The sequence below is a fragment of the Gymnoscopelus microlampas genome (assembly GCF_963454915.1).
Source record: "Gymnoscopelus microlampas genome assembly, chromosome: 20".
Classification (NCBI taxonomy): domain Eukaryota; kingdom Metazoa; phylum Chordata; class Actinopteri; order Myctophiformes; family Myctophidae; genus Gymnoscopelus; species Gymnoscopelus microlampas.
This window is the reverse complement of record NC_139957.1, coordinates 32,128,751-32,151,868: the sequence shown is the minus strand read 5'-3', so window position 1 is coordinate 32,151,868 and position 23,118 is coordinate 32,128,751. Positions and strand designations below refer to the sequence as shown.

Here is a 23,118-nt window from a genome sequence, read left to right as displayed (position 1 = left end):
AGTGAATAGTGTGTTGACTCACATGCCAGTGTTTCCATTTGGCTAAGCCAGCAGCTTAAGGGTGAATGCCTGAGTCCATGCCTATGGATAAATGAGCATGGCTCAGCAGAGGCAGGCGAAGGTATGCAGGAGGGATGTGGACACTCCAGAAACAATAGCCAAAGCCACTCGACACAGTCACTGTGTAGAAGATGACTTTATTGTCAATTAACCCATTAAGGCCTGAGGTTCCGATTCTACAAAATGTCTTCTAAATCCGGTTTTCTGAAAAACGTATGTTGCTATATCAGCGGTTCTCAAACTTTTTCATGTCAAGGACCTCCAAAATGATATGTATTTGGCCGCCGACCCCATCTAAAAATGTTTAGTTCCAGGGACCCCCAAGAAGCAAAGTTTTGAGTAAAAAAATTTTGCACAGATTTTCAAGATTTTTCAAAAAGATATACAAGCTCATAGCGCGGCACTCTGTACCTGGCATTCGATTTTAGGCATGTCATAGTCTCGTGTGGCCAGACTGTTGCCTCCCACAATTTACAAATGTTTCCGACATACAGTCTGGGACTCGGAAGCTCTGATCATGTGTAAGGGGAAAGCGGATGCCCCTCCCCTACCCACGTCCGTTTCAGCATTGTGCAGTGGCGCAAATGAGTCCGACTGGAATCAACGAATCTCATAAATATCGTTTATGTCTACTAGTGTCTTCTTTCACAGTTTTTTCGGCTTTAATTCCATGATACCTTTCTCAGTTTTCTGTGATAAACAATCCTCGCACAAATAACATGAATCTACCGCTCCTATGACTATGCTTCCGCCTCGGTTCTGTTTCCACTAGGACTACAGGTCCGCGGGCACCGCGTCGTGATTGGTCGAATGTTTTTCCGGTCTGAACAACTTCCGTTACACAGCTTTCGGGAAGTGGAGTCCCAGACTCTATATAGCATTCAGAGATTGTGGAATAGTAGTCTGGTGACGCGAGACTAGGCATGTCATGACTAATATCTAAAATTAAAAAAGTTATATGCACCACACAGTGTGAGCTTGTAGATTGGCTATTTTTTATATTTTGATCCTGACATCACAGAAGTGTTTTTCCCATTCAAAATAAAAAACATTTAATCACGTAATATAAATTAAAGAAATTAGTCCAGCGATTTTACTCATAATGGTTAGGTAGCATCATGAAGTAATATAAAAAGCAATAATTTATCAAAAGAATAAGAAAATAAAGGGCTGCCTACAAATTGACTACTTTTCAGGCTTAGAAATCAACGACTACATCTCCCATTACAATTGCGGCCGGTGCCACCAGCGCACATACAGTAATAAGTGTCACGTCATTCTTGCATTGGATTTTTTCCATTGGAGTTGTGTTATCAGTTGTTTCGTCGAATAAACAAAATAATAACTCACTCTGACAACAAATGTCACGAAATCTAAGGTATCACAGGAATGTTTTTGACAAAGTGTGACGTGCTTCATTGGGGACAGTGAATGACGTGATTTCCTAATGTAGTTTTTAACACTACTTCCATGTACCGCTGCAGAATTAATACAATGTTCTCTAAACACAGATGGTGTCAGATATAACAAAATATCATCCTTGGCCTAATGCATAGTAGGTCCTTGAAATGAAAAAGATTTTAGAATCAGTGTGCTAGAGCACAGGGTCACTGCTGAACACGTACTGTATCACAGGTTTCCAGTGGAGGGTGGTCGTCAGTTCCGGTTGTAGGCTATACATATGCGGTGCCTCCGCCGGATATGTCGCCCACCAGGCCTGTGCATAGGGCCTGTGCCCCAGTAAATTCCCACGGAAACAGGTGGATATATTACTCCAGAGAGTACCCCTGCAGCATTTTAGGTGTCCAGTGCATTGCTCAGGTGCACTTTGGCAGAGTTTTGGGGCACCTTAGAGTAGTACCAGCCATCCTCCAGTCACCAGTTGGAATACGCCCTTGTACCTAGAGCCCCATTTAGGAGCGCCCTAGACCACAGAGCAATCTTTCGGCAAAAAAAATGTGCAAAACTTTAGATTGATTAAAGTTTCCATTTGCGAACATTATCGGTGCCAGGGGATCATGCCAGCATTACTGTTACTGAAGTATTAAACTATTATATCAAAACAAATTGCTATTTAGATTTTTACCTTAACTACTGCTGTTTGTCTTTAATGCACCTGTTTGTTTGTTGATTTACAGGCGAAGCCTCCGACGAGGAGAGGAAGGAGTGCTACTACAACCAACTTGACGCCAACTTCTGTGACAACGTCCTGTCACGCAACGTCACCAAGCAGGAGTGTTGCTGCACAGTGGGATCCGGCTGGGGAGACAACTGTGAGATCCACCCCTGCCCTGAGCCTGTCCCAGGAAGAGGTACAGTGTGAAGGACCACATTGTCACACAGAGGGAGCAAACTGGCCGCCATGTAATTATAGTCAATGAGGAAACTGGCTTGTTGCAATGATACACTATGTCACTGGTTCTCAACGTGGGGCCAAAGTAGGTCCTTGAGGGGGTTCCGAGGGCCCCAGCTAAATGATTGATTCTTGGGAACTAAATGTGTCCGTATGGGTTTGTAACTCCAAGTACCAAAATAACTTCTAGCGAACCGGCCTGTGTTTCAACCAGTTTTAACCGGAACCATTGTAACGGATGCGTCATCAAGGGAGAGCATTGATGCCTACAGCCTACTGATAGATAGAAATGCGGGTCTGTGGCCTAATCAAACTGGGTGTCCTTGAATTTAAAAAGGTTGAGAATCACTGCACAACTACACTTTAGTTAGCATCATCGCAAGTATGCTAGCATGTGACTTTACAGAAGATTTGTAGTAGCCTGGCTCCAGCCCCTGAATCGCTAGCCACGCCCATTAAAAGAAAATGTCGAGTGTCAGGCTAGATTTGTAGATCATTTCACCAACAAAATCATTGTGTATGTTCTTACAGCGGATTATAACCAGTTGTGTCCGCATGGTAGTGGACTTCTACCCGTGAAGGTGTCCTCTCCACAAAGCGGAGAACATGAACGTTACAGAGGTACGGTTTCTCAGCAGCAGCTCTCTGTCTTTGTCACACTCTCCTCTTTCTCTCTCTGTCCCTCATTCTCTCTATATTTCCCTGTGTCAGCTAGGGTGCAACAGTTAATCAAACTAATCGATTTAATCAATTATTTAAAAAAAAAAAAAAATTAATAAGATAATCACTTTTCAAAAATACAGAAAATAGCTGATCAACATGCTTACAACACGAACACGTCGCAATGCGACAGACTCTTTTAACAAGACTAGAGGTTCGGGCCTCTACGCGACCCTCACATCTAGAGTTCGGGCTGCTACGTAGTCATAGTCATAGGTTGCGTTGGGATATAGCACTGAGCGCACTGGCCAATACAAACTAATACGTGAGTGCGCTCACGGTGCGTATTTCCGAACGCACCCAATAGTGTCGTGGTCTTTGTCAGAGTACCCTTTTTACCAGTCTTCTATGCCCATATTTGAAGATGTATGTTTCTGTCTGTCTACCTGTGTCCCTTTTATGCCTTTATTTGGGGATCTGTATCTGTCAGTCCTTGTCCCCTTTATGCCCTTTTATGCCCATGTATGGAGATGCCAATATATGGGCATATTGGTTGGATCGGCAGTTCTGGACAACTACTGGATATCCGAACTACTCGGCGGCAGGCACCACACTCCCTCGAGTCCTTGCCTCTGTGCACGCTGAGTTCGGTCGGTCCCATATACTGTATGGGCATAGTGATCGGATCTGTGGCTCTGGACAACCGGATCTCTGTATCTCCCATTAGCCAATTTTAATATATAGGATAATCAGTTTTCAAAACAATACAGAAAATGGCTGATCTACCAGCTTATTTCACTGTGTGTCACTGTTATACAACAAAAAATAAAACAGGGCTACACACACACGACACACACCTTTCAAATCATAAAAACTCTGAAAGCTGGAGCTGGAGTTGATATCCCTTTGAGTTTTACTGTTTTCCCCTCCCCACTAAACTTTGCGCTGCCAGCAGTACAAGTGCTGTGTCAGCTCGTCTTTCATTTTCCACCTGCAGCTAAAGAAAGATGGACGTACGTACAGTAACTCCCTGCTGCATTTACGGCTCTCTCTCTCCACATCCGGCCTTTTAAGGCTGAAGAGCTACCTGCCTGCATACCTGACTAATTAGGTGTCACTGTGTGCTGACAACTTGTTATTAAAGAACTGAAAGTGGTGTCAGGACAAACGGCAACATCATTTACAAACCAGTGGGTTTTTGACCATTTTTAGCTTCAGTAATACAGGGTTTGATTTGCTGCCTCTGCTTTTGATATTCCCAGGCCCACGGCCATACATTTTTTATCATCGTTGGGGATATGTTGTATCCCTTCTTCTAGTCAGAATGAATTAAATACATGCATTTCCTTTTGGGAAAAAAAGTAGACTGTCCGACAATTTAACAATTTAATAAAAGATATACTGTATGTTACCAAACCTGGTGTCCCTATTTTAGGCGAATTTGACGAAAGAAAAGTGTGTCGTCTAACCTCAATGTGTCTTCATATTAGGTGCAAACAAATCAGTCAGCTCCATATATGGGCGTGTGTACTGTGTTTGTATTATTATTTATTTATGTATGTACAAGCTCACAACATGGGGCGTGTTGTGAGCTTGTAGATTGTCTATTTTCACTAGTACAGTATATATGGCTTAAGTGGGTAAGAAAATGTCCCCCCCCCTCTGTTATTTGTTTTACAAATCGAACCCTAGTGGTAATATGCCTCTGTGTAACACCCCTCTCTGTCTCTGTCTACCGCCAGATGTAGACGAGTGTGAGATGTTTGGCCCGGACATTTGTAAAAATGGACAGTGTGCCAACCTCTTCTCCACCTTCACCTGCTACTGTCGATCTGGCTTCTACTACGACACCACCCGCCTGGAGTGCGTGGGTAAGAACGCTGTCTGACCTCTGCCACTTAACATATCATTAACCAATTTCTGCCTGGCCTCCCTGTTAGGGGCATGTCATTATACAGTTGGTTACAGAAAACACTCCCGCACACTGTCTTCAAATGCAAAAAATGTATACTTTAATGGGAATATAACAATGTTTCGGTCGATAACCTGATGAAGGTCTATTATTTTCACTATTTGTCACATGTCGAAGTATATAGGGCTCAAGTGGTTAACGTTGTCTGTGTGTCCCATGCGCATTGTGCGTCTACGTGTGTGTGTGTGTGTGTGTGTGTGTGTGTGTGTGTGTGTGTGTGTGTGTGTGTGTGTGCACACTAGATTATGACGAGTGTGCGACAGAGAACGCCTGCGTGGACGGAGCGTGCGTGAACACCGCCGGGTCCTTCAACTGTTTCTGCAGCCCTCCGCTAGTCCTAGACCATACCCGGCAACGCTGCATCAGCTTCAACACCACAGAAGGTATGTAGGACATGACTTACACTCAGTGGTGGAGGAGGTACTCCACATTACTACAATGTAGAAGTATTCTGACTAAAACGTTCTGTATAAAAAATTTGATTCGAGTATTGGCATCAAAATACGTTTCTACGTTTTGAAAATAGCAGCTCTAGAAGCTCACAATGTCCATCCATTTCCCCATGCATCCATTTGCCCATTCATCCTTCCATCCATTCATCCCTCCATCCATCCATCCATCCATCCATCCATCCATCCATCCATCCATCCATCCATCCATCCCTTCTTGCAGAGACAATAGGACCTGATCATGACATCCACATGGAGATCTGCTGGCAGGGCCTGGTGGAGGACAACATGTGTGCTGATCCCCTCCCAGGGCGCAGGACCACCTACACAGAGTGCTGCTGCTTGTACGGCGTGGCCTGGAGTGAACAATGTGCTTTCTGTCCCAGGAGAGACACCGGTGAGAAGGACAGATGTAGGCTGCATGCTGCATTCTGACACACTGGTTTTGATTTTCAGCGTCCTTTTATTTATTTTATTGTTAATTGTTTCATAGTTTGAGCACTCGCATTGTAGCTATTATAGTGATGTTTATGACAACTCTGTATGTGCTGATGTCTTCAGAGGACTATGCAGTGATGTGCAACTTGCCGAGGAGAAGCTCTGACAGTTTGCGAGAACGGCCAGGCTTCGAGTACAGTCCTGAGGCCACGGACGAAGCTGGGGAGGCATTTGGTCCCCCGTACTGGGACAACTATGGTGCCCCCCTGCCAGGAGGAACCTACTACAACCCTGACCCCGCACATAGTGTTCCACTGTTCATCGACAATACACCAGCCCGTGTCCCTGTACATAGACCACGGGAGTTCGAGCCCCGTCCATTGGAACCGTACCCCGGTGGGTGCACTGTCAAAGGAACACAGATGTTTGTGCTTAATAAAGTTGATTGACAACACATTCTTCTTATTTGGATTGTTTTCTGTAAAATAGCAAACATATCAAGATATTTTTATGTTTTGGTTCAAGATCATGATCGTTTCATAAATACTTATTTTTTCAATCAGATCGCTATGACAGCTTCGAGGGCCTCAGAGCGGAGGAATGTGGCGTCTTGAATGGCTGTGAGAACGGCCGCTGTGTGCGAGTGAGGGAAGGCTATACCTGTGACTGCTTTGACGGCTATGAACTTGACCTCGCCAAGATGGCCTGTATAGGTATGCCCCCCACACACCACTCAAGCATCCCCAGAGGATCTCTTTTACACAAACGGACCACCCTCAGTTAATCTCTCGTCTGTTGAGTGTTCCAAGTATAGATAGCATGACTAATGGGGTTTCTGGAATCAACAGGGAATAAATGAATTCATTTAATCTCATCGCAAAAGACAGTGTTGGCTCTTGGAATTAGGAGAACCAAGGAGAAACCTCCCTCCAGGTTTATGTATTTTGGAGCCAGGTCTTGAGTTCATTTCAGCGAGGTAACTCATCATGCAGTATACGTATATCTCTGAGCTCAAAGGGAATTTTATAGCCTCACTTTTACAGCATGCTTTACAGCAGTGTTTCCCAAACAATGGGTAGGGACTCGGGACCCATTTTTGGGCCACAGACCCATTTTTATGGGTTATGAGCTTTTTTTGTTGTTGCATTTACTTGCATACTTACTTGCAAAATGCATTATTATTTCAAAATATTTTCTAAAATAAAATAAAAAAATCACACCCTGTGTGAAGGTAGCGGCGCCTTTGATACATTATGTCATCGATATGTGTTTATAATGTGTTTATAACCATGTGTCACGTGAAGCTTGACCAATCACTTTGTTGACGGGTCTGACCAATCACTTTGTTGACGGGTCTGACCAATCACTTTGTTGACGGGTCTGACCAATCAGAACGTTGACGGGTCTGACCAATCAGAACGTTGACGGTGAACACGGACAAAGTCAGGTATAGAGCAGGATCCGCTCTATACCTAAAGGTATAGAGCGGCTAGCGCCGCTAAAAATAAACGTTATACATTTATAAATCTTAAGAAATAGTCAAAATAGCATATCTACAAGCTCACAAGTTTGGGTCCTGGGGGAGACACCAAATTTATATTTTGGGTCTCAGCTGAAAACCAATGGACCGGAGCCAATGCTATTCAGGAAAATGATCATATACTCCTCAGACACAACTGTCGCTTCAGTCTGAACCTCCATAGGCACACTGCAATAGCTTGAATCTCAGCCACACCATGTACAACATGGGATATTACACTACATATTTTAAGGTTGCTGTGTTGGACAGTAAGACAATTTTGGCCTTCATGACGAAGAGCTAAGATTACAGTATGACGCAGGAATCTGTCCGCGTGCAGGCCTGTCCGCTCCAAGGCAGACAATCATCCCACAGCGTGAGCAATTGGAGTAAATTCTCCAGACTCCGCAGAATCGCTCAAGGGAGATGTGTGTCCCGTGCCATGCGTCCATTTTATAAATACCACCCCTTAGCGTTTCCCCGAAAGAACACGTAATGAACAGGGGAGAGACATTTGACTGACTTTGACTGCAATGAAATGACAGTCAGACCTCCCTTGCTGAAAGAAAAACCACTTGAAGGCCAACTGGAAAGTGTATACAGTGCATCCTTAATTCAAGCAATAACATTTGAATGGTTTAGTGTTCGGTTCGGCCAGGGGATCGTGTTCAGTCCCTATCAAACTGACACGCAACATGACGGCATGCTTGATTAAATGTTTATAAATATGCAGTGCCTTTTTTCACATACAATATTCTGTAACATATGCAAGGAAAGTGATAGCAACAATGGAAGAAAAACAGATAGACAGACAGGCAGACAGATAGAAACAAAGAAAAAATGAAGCCAAGAATGAAATGGAATTTAATCTCAAAGAGAAATCCTAAGTGAACGAGGCAAGGAGAATTGGGATAGATTTGCAGAAGGAGAGCGGCTTAAGTGATTTCAGAGATATGAATCTCTTTCAGCGTCCTCCTGTCACACCACCCCCTTACCCATAATGCAACTCAGTGGTTTGCACATGTGGCGAGAACAGCTGTCGCTGCTGTGAAATTACTCCCTGAGCCGACTAACAATGCACGTCTCCTTTTTTCCTACAGATATTAACGAATGTGAGGACATCAGCGACAAGGTGGCCTTGTGTCAGAACGGGACGTGTACCAATACGGAGGGCTCGTACAAGTGCACCTGTTTGCCCGGCTTTGTGGCCTCCGCTAGGCCACACGAATGCATCCCAGCCCTCCCACTGCCGGCGTCTAGACCCAAGGAGACGGAGAACTGAGACAGTGACTGTTTGAGCCTGGCTTCTCGTTCTCCCATAACAGCACCCCAGTGACCCCCCCATCCCCATCCCCTCCCCTTCTTACCCTTCGCCCTCCTCCGTAGGGCCTGGCACTAAACCTCCAACTGAAACGCTGAAACGTCCAAACTCGTTTCCCACTTGGCACAAAACACATACAGTACATGCTAATACATTAACACAGCACAAAACACACACACACACACACACACACACACACACACACACACACACACACACACACACACACACACACACACACACACACACACACACACACACACACACACACACACACACACACACACACACACACACACACACACACACAATCGCATACACAGCATGCATACGGCACAAGTTCATTCATTCTATTCTTTCGTTCACACACAAGAGGACCAGGAACTGTGCAGTGAATGTATTACATGGGATTTAGCATTTCTCCAGATTTGCATTTGCCTTAAAGGGATTTTTGTGGACTGATTGTTTTTATTCAGTAACCCCGGGCAATTTAATATGCAGATATATTTTCCACATTTTTGTTTCTGTCACTTCTTATTTGTTGTATTATTTATTTCATTTACATGACGGGCCTCTGCAAAGTAACTAAGCAAACTATTTCAGAGGGCGTACTTGATTCCTCTTGTTTTTTTGTCAAACCAATTGACTTAAGTAATAGTGCGGGGAGATTTTGTAAATGTCTTTTGTACAAGGCTAACAGAAAGAATTCCATAAACGTACAGCCACCATAATGTCACAAAACAGTGAGAATTGAACATTTTGTGATACATTTTGTTATGGTGGGAATCACTGTCAAATACTTAACACATTAGTAACATTCAGTCATTGTATTTGAGGTTTGACTTCGGACCACATGGACCATATTTTTGACAAACCTCAGAATTGCCTCTGTAATCACTGAGAGAACTTTTCCTGGAATAATATCGTTATATTCCTCTATAATTAGTACAAGCCTCTATAGCTTAATTTATAGTCCATCGCAGGATGGTGTCTCTTGCCCACAAGAACTGATCTTCAAGCTAAATTGTGCTTGAAGGGCGGCCGTAGCTGAGTGGTATAGAGGGGCTGTCTTTCCCAATTGGAAAGTAGCCGAGATTTTACTCCCGTGTCCCTGAGCAAGACAGTTAACCCCTAAGAGACCCCCACCCACTTGTGCTCATCTGAGCTATCCGAGCAGCCATCAGCTGGGTGAACCTAGAAGATCATTTCTATGGGCAAGCGATACAGTCATACTATGGAGTAAATAATTACGCTTAAAGTGAATCTCTGGACCAAGAACTGAGAATACAGCACGACCAATCTGTCACATGACTGGCATTACCCTGTTAGTGTATTGTATATGGACAAAGAAAGGCTGTAGATGTATATGATGATCTATGTAATATTTTGTAAAGGCTCTTTTAGCCAGCCTTCCTCCATTTTGACCCCAGCTACTGCAGATATGTTTGATGGTAAAAACGTAACGGTTGGTGATAAAAAAATAAAGTAACAAACTTTTTGAAAAACAACAATCGTATATTCATAACGCTAATCATTTTCTATTATTTTCTCGAGAAGAGCCTGTTTTAGATGGCTTTTGGTTTATTCTAAGGGGATGGTTTATTCTGCACTACCCTCTGTTTTGTTTTGACAGATTTATACAAGTTCAAAGAAGGTGGGTATAAACTGGGTTTGGCTAATTTTAACCTCCACTATGTCCCTGCTTTAATTAGAAACCAGCGTCTGTGTATTACAGTGTCACACAGGTGAAGATGTTTCCATCCATATTCCCATGTCAAACTATTCCCATGTGTGTGTCTCTGAGGCCTGATTTATTATACTCCATCATATGACGCTGTCACTTGCCAAAGATTGCCAATCTACAAGCCCATAGCGCGTAGCAATGCGACACATTAAGAGCTTGTAGATTGCCTATTTTCAGCACCCGACAGTGTCGTATGACAGAGTATAAGGAGGCATGAGTGACTGGAACGATAAAAAGGCTTTGTTGGAGACATTTTGGATATTTTGTACAGATCTAGTACTATGTATTATTTTTTGTTACATATTCTACTAATGCATATACTGCAACCAATATTTTGTTTGACCAAAAAAAGGAAGAAATGAAAATGTAAGAAAAAAAATCTGCCATTATAGGTATGTAGATTTATATATTTCTGTAAAAATTGTTTTGAAACATATCTTTTTTTAATGTATGAGCAAAGTGGCTGACACTGTACCAGAGGAAGTGTGTGTATCCTGCCCTGTGGAGCAGACAATGAAATATAATTTTTTAGGAAGTGGCAGCACTTTTCAGATCACAGCCTGTCTGTGATGCCAATTTTATCCGTGAAGTTCAACACAAAGACAACATGCTTTTTGAAATGCAAGCATCCACCTTCTCTGCCTTAACAACTCTGTAACCTAAATATTAGGTTGCGGTTGTGAAATGAACCTTTTATTCCTTTCAAATAATCTCTCCAAGGTTTTCTTTTTTTCTTTTAGGTCATGAATGTAACACACTCATATCATATGCATTCAGTATACATTTTTGAATTGTTAATATCACATATGGTCCTCCACATTCAGGTATTAAGATAGCAGCGGCCTTAATTTAATGGACTGGCCTTCTCTTGCGAGATCTCACCAGACAGAACTCACACTTTTTAGTGACTGTTGTCCTCGGCTCTGCCTGCATTCAAACAGTATGAGCCTTAAGTTGTACAGATGTTTCCACTGTGTGTTCACTGTACTTGCTGTGCTGTTCCATTCATCACCCCACAAACTTTCTTACGTCAATGTCAAACCAACTCGGAAACACAATGATTTTAGTTATTTAAACTTCCATAAACAGCGAATAATTTGAGACAAATGTTGTATTGAAATGCTGTGGTCAATGAAAATATGCTCATTCATTTTGTTTACCTCCTGACTGTAATCACAACCAGTCATAAAAATAAAATATAAAAATATCATACATTTGTTGATTTCTTTTTATGAATTTACTCGCCTACTTTGTGTCAGATTGTTTTAATTGATAGACAAATATTTCATATTTCTATGTTGCCTGTTGAGAAGACACAACGTTTATAATGAAACCAGAAAGGAACGAAAGATTAGAATCATAAAACATAAGGCTCATATTTATTGAGATATAGCGCCATCTCGTGGCTAAATAGAGTTATACTGTCAGGATATGGGTGGGCGTTCCCTTGGCTTCTACCAAGATTCCTATTGGTTAACTGATGGCAAACGCCGGATTTCAGAAGGATACTGGGAAATTGAGGAATCTCTAGTGTTGCCATGTCCGCTTATTATAAGCGACTTGGGGCTTATTTTTCTGTAAAGTTGCTTTACAGAATATATATATATATATATATATATATATATATATATATATATATATATATATATATATATATATATATATATATATATATATATATATATATATATATATATATATATATATATATATATATATATATATATATATATATATATATATATAATATTGGTAATTGAGGGTTGCGGTTTTGGGGCTTGTTTCTAATGTGTGTAGTTGCTTACTTGGGTCTTGTTTCTAAAGTGTAGTTGCTTATTTGGTCTTGCTTCCTAATGTTGTTTCAACCAGTGTTTCTAAAACATTTTCATGTCAAGGACGCCCGCCCAGATGAATATGTATTTGTCTGCGTCCCCCATCTAAAAATATGTTATGCGTTATGCCATACAAGATTTGTGTTAAAATGTTTCAAAAACATATTTTACATTTTATTCACAAACTTAAAAAAAAAAATAGCATCTACAAGCTCACAACGCGTCGCATTACGGCGCGTTGTGGGCTTGTAGATCAGCTATTTTCTAATAGCCAACGTCGAAAGGCCTTCTTTAGGGCTTGTTTTCATAGACCTGGTTGCTTGTTTCTCTCGCAAAATCTGGCAACACTGGGAACGTCCCAAATGCCGAATGTCTTATCCTCATGAATAATGCAAAAAGAATACACTTCCCAGAAATCACTGCGTTTCACCCACCGTGTGTCATTTCCTGTCGATCCAAATGGTCTGGTTATTTCCAGGATTATACTGCCTTTATTTTGTTTGTAGATCTTGGAATAATATTACTGGTCTCTAATCCAACTGTGCGATTTGATGTGTAGACGTTGAAGTCTGCTATCCTGTCTGTGCACTCCACTGCTTTGGTCGAGAAGTGATCGATGTGAGTAGATGCCAGCCAGGTTAGAAGATTGCCTTGGATAACTACTTTGTTTTTGAAAAGGTCTTGGAATATGACAGGCACGACATGGCATGTTTTAGGTTACACTTTAGGTACACTTCCAGGGGTATAAAGTGCATCAATGATAACAGTTAGCATCAGTTATTTACAGGTCAAGGTGTCAGCTGCGACCTACACAGTGGTAGCACATTGAGGATTGTACATCATAGTCACCCCTCCTCTGTATCCTGGGTTATGTGATCTGCAAGAATCTGCATGAAGCTGCAATGTAAGGGGGCTTGTGACTTTCTAATGCAGATGCATTTTAGATACCATTACACACAAGTAACCTATATGATTCTATAGGCCAAGGACAGCTCTGGCAGCTACTGTACACAGTCTTGACTTTTTAAAGTTGCACTTTTAACTTACTAATGGCAAAGGAAGAATGCATTGCAACGTGGAACAACTGTACAGAAGACACTTCAACACTAAGACACAGGACACCCTGTGTAGCCTCAGAGAAGAGCCAGAGCTCCCAAACAGCATCCTCCCACCTGTCAGAGGATGCAAACACTGATAGTGATGGACAATCGTCAAATGACACGCAGACCTCAAATGGGACAACTTCTCAGTGGTATCACAGAGGGATCTACCCTCCCTGTAATGAGACCCACAGCACAGTACATCTTATACTGGTGGTGGTGCTGTCTTTCTCCACTCGCCTCTACAAGATCATGGAACCCCCTCATGTGTGGTGAGTACACACACACACACACACACACACACACACACACACACACACACACACACACACACACACACACACACACACACACACACACACACACACACACACACAGTAGAGGGTTCTTGCAGAGCCAGAGACTGCACTGCTGTACCTTAACCCTTAGCCTCGGACAAGACTGGAAGATATTTTCTTTTCTTTTTTGATTGGTTTTGACATTATTGTATTATCGCTGTCTGCCTCGGTCGACCCTTAATAGCCCCTGAGAGCTCCCTGTTTTATGGTCTTACTTCTCCAGTCCATACAGGTACAAATTCAAAATATAAAGTGCTTACCCTCAAGCAATGGATGTGGCAGGTGCACACCACCCTGGTGTTTTAGAGACTCCAAGTGAGAAGGCCTACATCATTACCAAGTTTGTTTGCATTAACATCAACCATCCTCTTGATGTTTCAGCTGGGATGAGACCCACTTTGGGAAAATGGGGAGCTACTACATCAACAGAACATTCTTCTTTGATGTCCACCCGCCTCTGGGGAAAGTAAGATTAACTATTAAACATAACTCCCTGTTTGGAGAAACTGACCGGTCCTGTCCTAGTGAGAAAGCTACCCTTTTTTCCCCTCCTCTGTTCCAGATGCTGATTGGTCTAGCTGGCTATATGACAGGCTATGATGGCACATTTCCTTTCATAAAACCTGGGGACAAATATGAACACCACAGCTACTGGGGGATGAGAGGGGTAAGCGTCTCGTCTCATGAACAGCAAAACTCTTGAGTAGTAGTTAAAGTCAGACTAATTTTGACTTCACACCATTTGCAGAGATTGCCTGTCTTCAGGTAATGAGGGTGTAAAAAATGATTTGTAAGGGTTTTACAGTGTATGAAACGTGCTTTTGTGATATAGACCATGATGCAGAAGAGTTGTTCATGTTAATTTGACATGGATGCCATATATGTCTCCTTCCAGCTCTGTGCTAGTCTGGGCGCCTGCCTCCCTATCTTTTCCTACCTCACAGTAATGGAACTGTCTCAGTCTCCATCTGCTGCTCTCATCACTGCTGCTCTGCTTGTATTTGGTGAGTGTTAGCTTGTTAAACTCCAGAGTTAAAATACAAGAACATTTGGCAAAAATAACAGATCTACAAGCTCACAACGCATCGCAAAACATTGTCAGCACATAGTTCAGCCATGTTATATTCGGTTCCTCAAGCTTTTCTGTATACATTTGACTCTTCTGACAGACACGGGCTGCATCTCCATTTCCCAGTACATCCTGCTGGATCCCATCCTCATGTTCTTCATCATGGGTGCAGTGCTGAGCATGGTCAAGTTCAACCAGCAGCGATACAGGTAGGACATCTGTACAAGCCTTATTTGAATCTCATTGGTCGACCTGGCCAATAAGGCTTGTGACCTACTAGTACTGATGTTTACACACAAAACATTACACATCACAGTTGTGTGGAACACTTTAGTTCCATTGTGTGAAATCTGACAGTGGGATGGAACTAGACTTGAGGCAAGAATTCAAACACAGGTCTTTACAATATCTTATGTCGTGCTATACCGTGAGAATCTAATAGAGTTGTCCATTTGTATTCAGGCCGTTTAGCACCCCTTGGTGGCTGTGGCTCGTAACGACGGGTGTAAACCTTGCCGGGGCATTGGGAGTCAAGTTTGTGGGATTGTTTGTCATCCTATTGGTGGGACTGAACACAGCTTGGGACCTCTGGAGACTTCTGGGGGACCTGCACCTCTCACTGGTAACCAGCATTGTCCATTTGGTCACACTTAACATCTGATACTTGATTAATTGTATTAAATAATGCTGGAATTTTGTACAGTAAAACATTGGGTTGTATAGCTACCTAAGTCCAAATATTGTTAATCATAGTTATGTTTTATTAATTCTGTACTCTTTGAGTGAGGAACCGGAAACATTAGTTTTTCTCTAATCACAGGTCTGACAACCACACTTAATACTAACAAACAAATGCACACCAAGTGGATTCTGGCAATATATACAAAAAGAAAAACATCATACTAAGAATAGAGGATTTAAATGATAAGAAATAACAATCCAGCCCTCTCAACATCTCTTCTTTGTCTTGTGCTCTGGTTCTGTTGCCAGCTGGATATTGCAAAGCACTTGCTGGCCCGGGTGTTTGGACTCATCCTTCTTCCCCTGTTCCTCTACGTTACAATATTTGCAGTCCATTTTGTTGTATTGAGCAAAAGGTGTGTGTAACTTTTTGTTTTCCCTTCTGATTTGTTTAACAATGTCCTTAACCACTTAAGCCCTATATACTTCTTCCTACAACAAACAAGCTTATAGATTTGCTATTTTTGTGCACGCTCCATCATTTTGTAGTATTCTGTGAGAAGAGACAGGGTAGAGTGAGAGCAGAAGGGAAAGAGATAGAAACAGGTTAAATAAAACAATGAATATGCATACAGATAGCGTATGTGATAGTAGGTACGTATATACATGATGTTTAGAACATTAGCATCATATGTAGGTGTGTACATGTTATTTTAGAAACATTAGCATCATATGCAGGACAGGTGTTTGCATAACGTACTGCCACAAGGCTGGGTTAAAAAAAAGTAGCAGGAGGTACAGTGTTCTTAAGGTGCTGTTTTGTTTCAGAGACCAGTTCATGTGAGGTAAAAAAAACTAAAACATATTTCACATGATTAAGAACCACCTCAGGTGAAATGACACCAGGTAAATCTGCATAAGGAAGCATGAATGTAATCTACATGAGGGAAACTAGACCAACATGGGGGAAATATTCCCAGGTGTTGCTACAAGATCATGCATGCTCAGTTAACCTGTCTTGTATATAAAGGTTAATAAATTACTTTTCTTGGTTATGTGCTAACATTTACCACCGTTCATTTGGCAGTCACAAATCTTTTCTTCCCTTACCAGCGGTCCAGGAGATGGTTTCTTCAGCTCCGCCTTCCAGTCCCGTCTAATAGGAAATAATCTACACAATGCATCCATGCCTGAGTGTGAGCTCCAGTCACTATTTACATTAAATATTTATACATATTCACACACTGGACATTTTGCTCTTATGTCTTGACTCGAGGTGGCTCTTGACGTATGATCAAAATGCCCACTGTGTGAATATGGTCAATTGTTTTGTGCCTAATTGTTAAGTGTGTGTATTTGTTCTCACCCTGGACCAGACCTGGCATATGGCTCCACCATCACAGTGAAAAACCTTCGCATCGCTGGAGGCTACCTGCACTCCCACTGGCATTTGTACCCAGAGGGAGTAGGCGCTAAGCAGCAGCAGGTCAGACCACAGGCCCTTCTCTTCTGCGGAACATTTGTAAACACTTAATCAACAGACTGTGCTTAAAGGGCCACTTTGCAGATTTATCTTTTTACCCTAATCGCTCTGTTTGTAAGGATATGCGGAAATCCTTCCAATGTTCCCTCCTCATAATGTGCTGGAAAAACCCTGCTAGCTTGCACAATGTATAGAGTGTGGCCTATTCAGGGGCTTGTAATTTAGGTGTTTACTGTCTCTTGTGCTGCATCTTGTGTTTCCATATATAGGTGACGGCTTACCTCCATAAGGACTACAACAACTTGTGGATGGTCCATAGACAGGATGAGAACAATGGTGAGCAGACAGGCCACGTGGTCTCTTAATAATGTTTATTACAGAGACAGTTGAATGTTACAGAGACAAAGAATGAATGTAATGTTCTCATGGTTGATCACAGTGGCTCTCAACCTTGTTTGAGCTCTCAACCACTAACATATAATAATAATTACAATAAAAAAAAAAAAAATCTAAAGATTTGATGGACTCATGAAATATTATTTAACCATATTTTTTTTCTTCTCATGGACCAGCTGTAATTATGCCATGGACCACTGCTTGAGAAATGGTGGTTTAAAAGAATGAATGTGTTCTCCTTTTTTTTAGATTTAGGTCAACCTGGGTCCTCTGACTTGGTCCATCATGGAGACATCATTAGATTAATGCACAAAGAGTAAGTCATGTCATACAGACACAAGACTCTTCAAAACAAAGTTTATCATTGAATCTTCATTAATAGGTTTAATCGTTCTCATTATTATTTGAGTCACCTACCTTCTAAGGAATGGTAGATGTGTGGATTTGTTTAACATAATTAAACAAAAAACATAAAAATAATTTAATAAGGTAAAACAAAATCACTATGAAGATATTGAAAATATTCTTATTTGCAATGTGTCTTTCATCAATGTAAAATAATTCACAATAAACCCCTAATTTGCATGTCCTTTAAGTCTGATTAAAGTAGGTAAAGACATAAAACATGGAGTAACAATGCAGATTTGTGTATTTAACAAATTAAATAATAAGGATTACAAATCTTGAGACTTCTTCCATAAATACGGTATCACACTTGTATTAATTAGTCATTTTCTTGTCAGGACAACCCGTAACCTTCACAGCCACCTCCATGAGGCACCGCAGACCAAGAAACACTTCCAGGTCACAGGTTACGGCATTGTGAGTAAAATAACATAAATAAGTTATTTTTTAGAATGAGGAATTGTGTCTTACAGTACAGTAGTGTCTCGCTGAGTCTGTCCCCTAGTTTATATTGTACAGGATGTCTGCTTGTCCTGGAAAAGTTTATATTAGTGTCTTATAGAATCAATTTTGTACCTTTTTATTGAAATGATCTTAACATGTCTGAAATGTAACTTGCTGTAACTGCAATTAATCCTCTCTGTCCTGATGTCAGAATGGTACAGGTGACCCCAATGACCTCTGGCAGGTGGAAGTGAGTGGAGGACGGAAAGGGGACCTGGTGAAGGTGCTGCGTAGTAAAGTGCGCTTTTTGCACAAAGCCACCGGTTGTGTTCTTTACTCCTCTGGCAAGATCCTTCCAAAGTGGTAAGAAGGGATTATTGTTCTGTTGCAATGGGTTCCTTAACAGTGTAGCTCACGCTTTTTAATTTCAAGGACCTTTAGAAAACATCTCTGAGACCCAGATCTACACTGTAAAAGTCCTCAGCGTTAATGTGACTCTGAGAGTGTACAAACTATCAATCATTTAGCTGTGGACCCCCTGGAACCACCTCCTGTGCTCCCTGGACCCCATGTTGGGAACTAGTGGTTTTTAGACAAATGAATTAGTTATACAGTTAAAGCTAACCTAAAGGTGTCCTCTCTGTCCAGGGGCTGGGAGCAGGTGGAGGTGACATGTAGTCCATACCTGAAGGAGACGCCAAACTCCCAGTGGAATATTGAAGATCACATCAATCCCAAATGTATGATGTACACACATTACAGCAGTTATGTTACTTCTTGTCATAAAACATTATCTTACGTATTGGTCTGCTTTCTGTGTGTGTTGACAGTGTCCAACATTAGTTTGTCTGTGCTGAAGCCCCATTTCCTGGAGATTTTACTGGAGTCCCATATCGTTATGATCAGAGTAAGATCAGAGAAAATAATGATACTTTTTTTTGGGGAAGCTGGGTTTAAAAATAAATAAATTATGTAAAAGAATCGATTAACCAATTTATTAATTTAATCTTCTTTCGCAATGGTGTGGTGTAAAAATAGTGAAAATAAAATCTACAAGCTCACAACGTGACTATTTTGAAAATTGGGATTGATTATAAATTAAATATTTTCTTGAATTATCGATTATCAGTTATTTTCTGTAATGGATTAAATCACTTGGTTCGAATAACTTATACTTTGTTCAAATGTGTCACTGTAACGGTATCAAAGCCCATCATTGTGTGTCTCCTTTTTAGGGTAACAGTGGTTTGAAACCCAAAGATAATGAGATGAACTCTAAACCCTGGCACTGGCCTATCGACTATCAGGTACTGTGCATCATATATTATTACACTACTACTTTAATTAGTTTTAGTATTAAATACAGAAATACATGCTAACTGTTTCTTTTGTTTGGTTTCTATGAAGGGATTGAGGTTTTCTGGAGTGAATGAGACCGAGTATCGTGTTTACTTGCTGGGAAACCCTGTAAGTTTCACTTTATGCTTGCTGGCTGGCTGTCTGTCTGTCTGTCTGTCTGATTGACCATGACATGTGAACAGTGGTGGAAAGTAACTAAGTACATTTACTCAAGTACTGTACTTAAGTACAATTTTGAGGTGTTTTTTACTTTACTGGAGTATTTCCAATATTCAATACTTTTACTACTCCACTAAATCTCAGAGGTAAATATTGTAGTTTTACTCCACTACAATTATTTGAAAACATTAGTGACTAGTTGCTTTGTAGATTTTAATTGTTATTACAAAACATACATTACCTCTTCAGCCCTATTTAAACTTGGGCTATTTGAAAGCCGATCTACAAGCTCACGACGCGTTGTGAGCTTGTAGATCTGCTATTTTCAAAAGATTTTAATACATTTTATTCATATGATACCTTGTGAAACGGAACATTCTGTATAATGAGTACTTTCGGTACTTTAAGTATATTTTGATGCCATTACTTTTGTACTTTTACTAAATTTTGAATACCGGACTTTTATGTTTATACATTGATTGATACTTTTACTTAAGTTAAAATGCTGTGTTGGGTAAATGAAGTTGTAACTCCTCCTCAGGTGGTGTGGTGGATTAACCTGGCTAGTCTGGCGCTGTATGTCATCATGATAGCTTTAGCCTCTGTCGCCCTCCAACGATGTGTCCCCCTGAACCAAAAAAGAAGAGGTAGGGTGATTCACCTAATGTAATATCCCACTGCAGGCATCATGCACTTAAGCCCTATATCATTAGTTGTACGACAAATAGCGATAGTCGATCTACAATGTCACAACGTGTATTATACAGTTTAGAAAATGTTATACAATTCTGTTGATCGCCTAATGCTAACCGATCATTCAATTAACATTTTCACCCCTTTATTTCAGAGCAATGTTGGGTGCTTAGGAAAGGAGGAGGCCTGCTATTCCTGGGCTGGCTGCTGCACTATGCACCTTTCTACGCAATGGGCCGCATTCTTTACTACCACCATTATTTCCCTGCCATGCTCTTTAGTAGTATGCTAACAGGTACTGAATCCTACTGTATCGTGTGCGGGCCACGTAGTGGCCCAAACCTCTAGTTTTATTAAAGTGCCAAATCACAACAAGTTGTCTCAAGACACTTTACATATAGAGCAGAGACCCGACATTGTCCCACCTTGAGCAAGTCATTTTGCAATAGTGGCAACGAAAAACACCCCCTTAACTGGAAGAAATGTCAGGCCTAACCCTGTATATATAACACACACACACACACACACACACACACACACACACACACACACACACACACACACACACACACAGACACAGTGTATATTTTTTCTTTTCTCCAAAATAGCAGATCTACAAGCTCACATTGCGTCACAATGTTGTGACTCTTAGCTAGCTTGTAGATTTGTCTATTTCTGCTATTTTAGTAGGCCTTCAGTGTTTAATGTAGTTGTGCTTTGCTACTTCTCAGGAATCACACTGGACACATTGTTGCAAAGTAGTGACCTGTTGCTCTGCCCACCCTATTCCTATTGGCTACTAAGAGCTGGGCAGGTGGTGCTTCTTTTCGTCATCCTTTACAGGTGAGCAGACCTGTTACATTAGTTTCGGAAATTTAAGGATTGAGTTAAAGGCCCAATCCGGGATTTTTTTTGTACATATAAATTAAGGCTATATTCACATTCACATTCTTATAGGGCTTGATTTGTAACATTTACAACCCCATCATAAATGAAATATAGGTCTGTTTTACCCCAATCTTTACGAACATGAGAAATGAAAACAAACTTATTACAGTACCAACATACTGCAAATAAAGTAAAAAATCATTAATCATTTGTCTATAGTGTATGTGAGTTTGTGAGTCAAGGCTGCAGGATATTCCAACTGACGTCCGAAGGCTGCAGGATATTCCAACTGACGTCTGAACCTTGTTTGGCTTGGGCAGGCAATAAGAACAAAATTATGTCATTCAGAATGTCGGCAGTGCCTTTCAGAACTTGGTTGCACCTCCAAGATGTTCTAACTAGCCGAACAAAGTTCTGACAGAACATGGTGTGTGATTGGTCAGATACTCGATGCACTAATGATTCATATTGCTTTATTTCCGCAATCTGTCAGCAACGTACAGTACTACCATGGACCGCTTTGAAGAAATAATCCCTCTCTGTGTGACTACAAATCTAATGTATTGTCGCTTCACTTTTTGTATTGAACCCCGTACCTGCCGTCTGTATTGTCACACCACACAGTCAGAAAATAACCAGTCTACTGTAGCACTCGTCTCATCTGTCATTACAGATATAAATATATTACAATAAAAACAGCCATTAATGCCAGTGGAGAGATTTAGCACACACATTGTGCACTGTCTGTCGCCAGAAATGGTGGCCAAATGATGTAAAGGCACATCAGAGATTGATGAAAATAATCAGTGGAGATCCAGGCAGAATACTGAGTGGGCGGGGTCTACCATTCAGAACTCATTGCAGAGTAACACTTTAGTCCTCGCCAAACTTTCTTCGGTTCGCAAGCCCTTCCGAAGCTGAACAAAGTTCTTGTTCATTTGGAGTATGTTGCAGCCTTTGGTCTCCTAGAGAAAATAAAAACATGTCTCTGATGCTATTTATTTTATTATTTGTTTTGGGCTGCCGCTTTGTTGTTATTTTTATTTTATGTTATTTTTGTTCTATAGCCTTTTCATAGATGGTTTTGTTCTTGCCACTACCATAGAAAATGCTATTTCATAATTACTACTAGTACTAACCACTGGATGCCATTCTGTCTGTTTCACACCTCATTCATATTTCTCTGTCTGCCTTCCAATGCAGCTTCTATCTGTTTCATCCATTGTGCTATGGCATGAGAGGCCCCCTGGCACATGAACCCGGCAGCACCATGGCTGGCCTCAAATGGATGGACTCCTGGGAATTCTGACCAGCTTTATTTAATGATGACATAAGATTAGATAGATATCCAATGTCTGGGCTGGGGCACTACTGTTGAGAAGTGGTAAGACAAAAAGAAAATATGTGACAGACATATGAATTGATAAACCACAGACCACCTTAGAGTAGAGCTAGACCGATATATCGGCCTGGCTGATCGGCCATTGTTTGACTTATTTTGATGACATCAGTATTGGCAATTATGCAGCCGGTGTCCTTATTTTTAAGAACTTTTAACCTGGCGTTCCTATTTTGGACATGTCATTATACAGTAGTTAAACATTTTCAAAGGTTTCCAAACATTTTCAAAAAGATATAAGATGTCTCATTGTGACACATTGTTAGTTTGTAGATCTGCTCATTTTTTTATTTCCGAATCAATCAACTAATCAGTTTGGTTAGAATTGATTTTCTACTTTTTGACAAAAATATCAA

The 23,118-nt window shown here is 41.1% G+C and overlaps 2 protein-coding genes across 5 annotated transcripts in view; both read left to right on the top strand.

Annotated features, from left to right (window-relative positions):
• Positions 1 to 9,083, top strand: part of LOC311035951 (latent-transforming growth factor beta-binding protein 2-like) — a 118,716-nt gene extending 109,633 nt beyond the window's left edge. For both annotated transcript variants that reach the window (XM_084044467.1, XM_084044466.1), the window contains exons 34-41: positions 2,199 to 2,372; positions 2,945 to 3,034; positions 4,816 to 4,944; positions 5,288 to 5,428; positions 5,718 to 5,891; positions 6,056 to 6,328; positions 6,496 to 6,645; positions 8,552 to 9,083. In XM_084044467.1, the coding sequence (XP_083900593.1) occupies positions 2,199 to 2,372; positions 2,945 to 3,034; positions 4,816 to 4,944; positions 5,288 to 5,428; positions 5,718 to 5,891; positions 6,056 to 6,328; positions 6,496 to 6,645; positions 8,552 to 8,733 (1,313 nt within the window). In that variant the 3' untranslated portion in view covers positions 8,734 to 9,083. The remainder of the gene's footprint in view (positions 1 to 2,198; positions 2,373 to 2,944; positions 3,035 to 4,815; positions 4,945 to 5,287; positions 5,429 to 5,717; positions 5,892 to 6,055; positions 6,329 to 6,495; positions 6,646 to 8,551) is intronic.
• A 3,715-nt stretch (positions 9,084 to 12,798) lies between these two features.
• pomt2 (protein-O-mannosyltransferase 2) lies at positions 12,799 to 22,764 on the top strand. 3 transcript variants are annotated; one of them, XM_084044782.1, is made up of 21 exons: positions 12,799 to 13,720; positions 14,168 to 14,252; positions 14,349 to 14,453; positions 14,682 to 14,790; positions 14,956 to 15,064; positions 15,318 to 15,477; positions 15,846 to 15,952; positions 16,650 to 16,732; positions 16,913 to 17,022; positions 17,289 to 17,355; positions 17,671 to 17,731; positions 18,159 to 18,237; positions 18,476 to 18,627; positions 18,913 to 19,004; positions 19,095 to 19,171; positions 19,500 to 19,571; positions 19,672 to 19,731; positions 20,324 to 20,429; positions 20,630 to 20,770; positions 21,207 to 21,318; positions 22,567 to 22,764. In XM_084044782.1, the coding sequence occupies exons 1-21, from the start codon at positions 13,398 to 13,400 to the stop codon at positions 22,670 to 22,672; spliced, it is 2,316 nt and encodes a 771-aa protein (XP_083900908.1). In that variant the 5' UTR covers positions 12,799 to 13,397; the 3' UTR covers positions 22,673 to 22,764. The 3 variants fall into 3 exon arrangements, with proteins under 3 accessions (XP_083900908.1, XP_083900907.1, XP_083900909.1); XM_084044781.1 differs by having other exon boundaries at positions 17,665 to 17,731; XM_084044783.1 differs by lacking the exons at positions 15,318 to 15,477; positions 15,846 to 15,952 and having other exon boundaries at positions 17,665 to 17,731.
• The last annotated feature ends 354 nt before the right edge of the window (positions 22,765 to 23,118 follow it).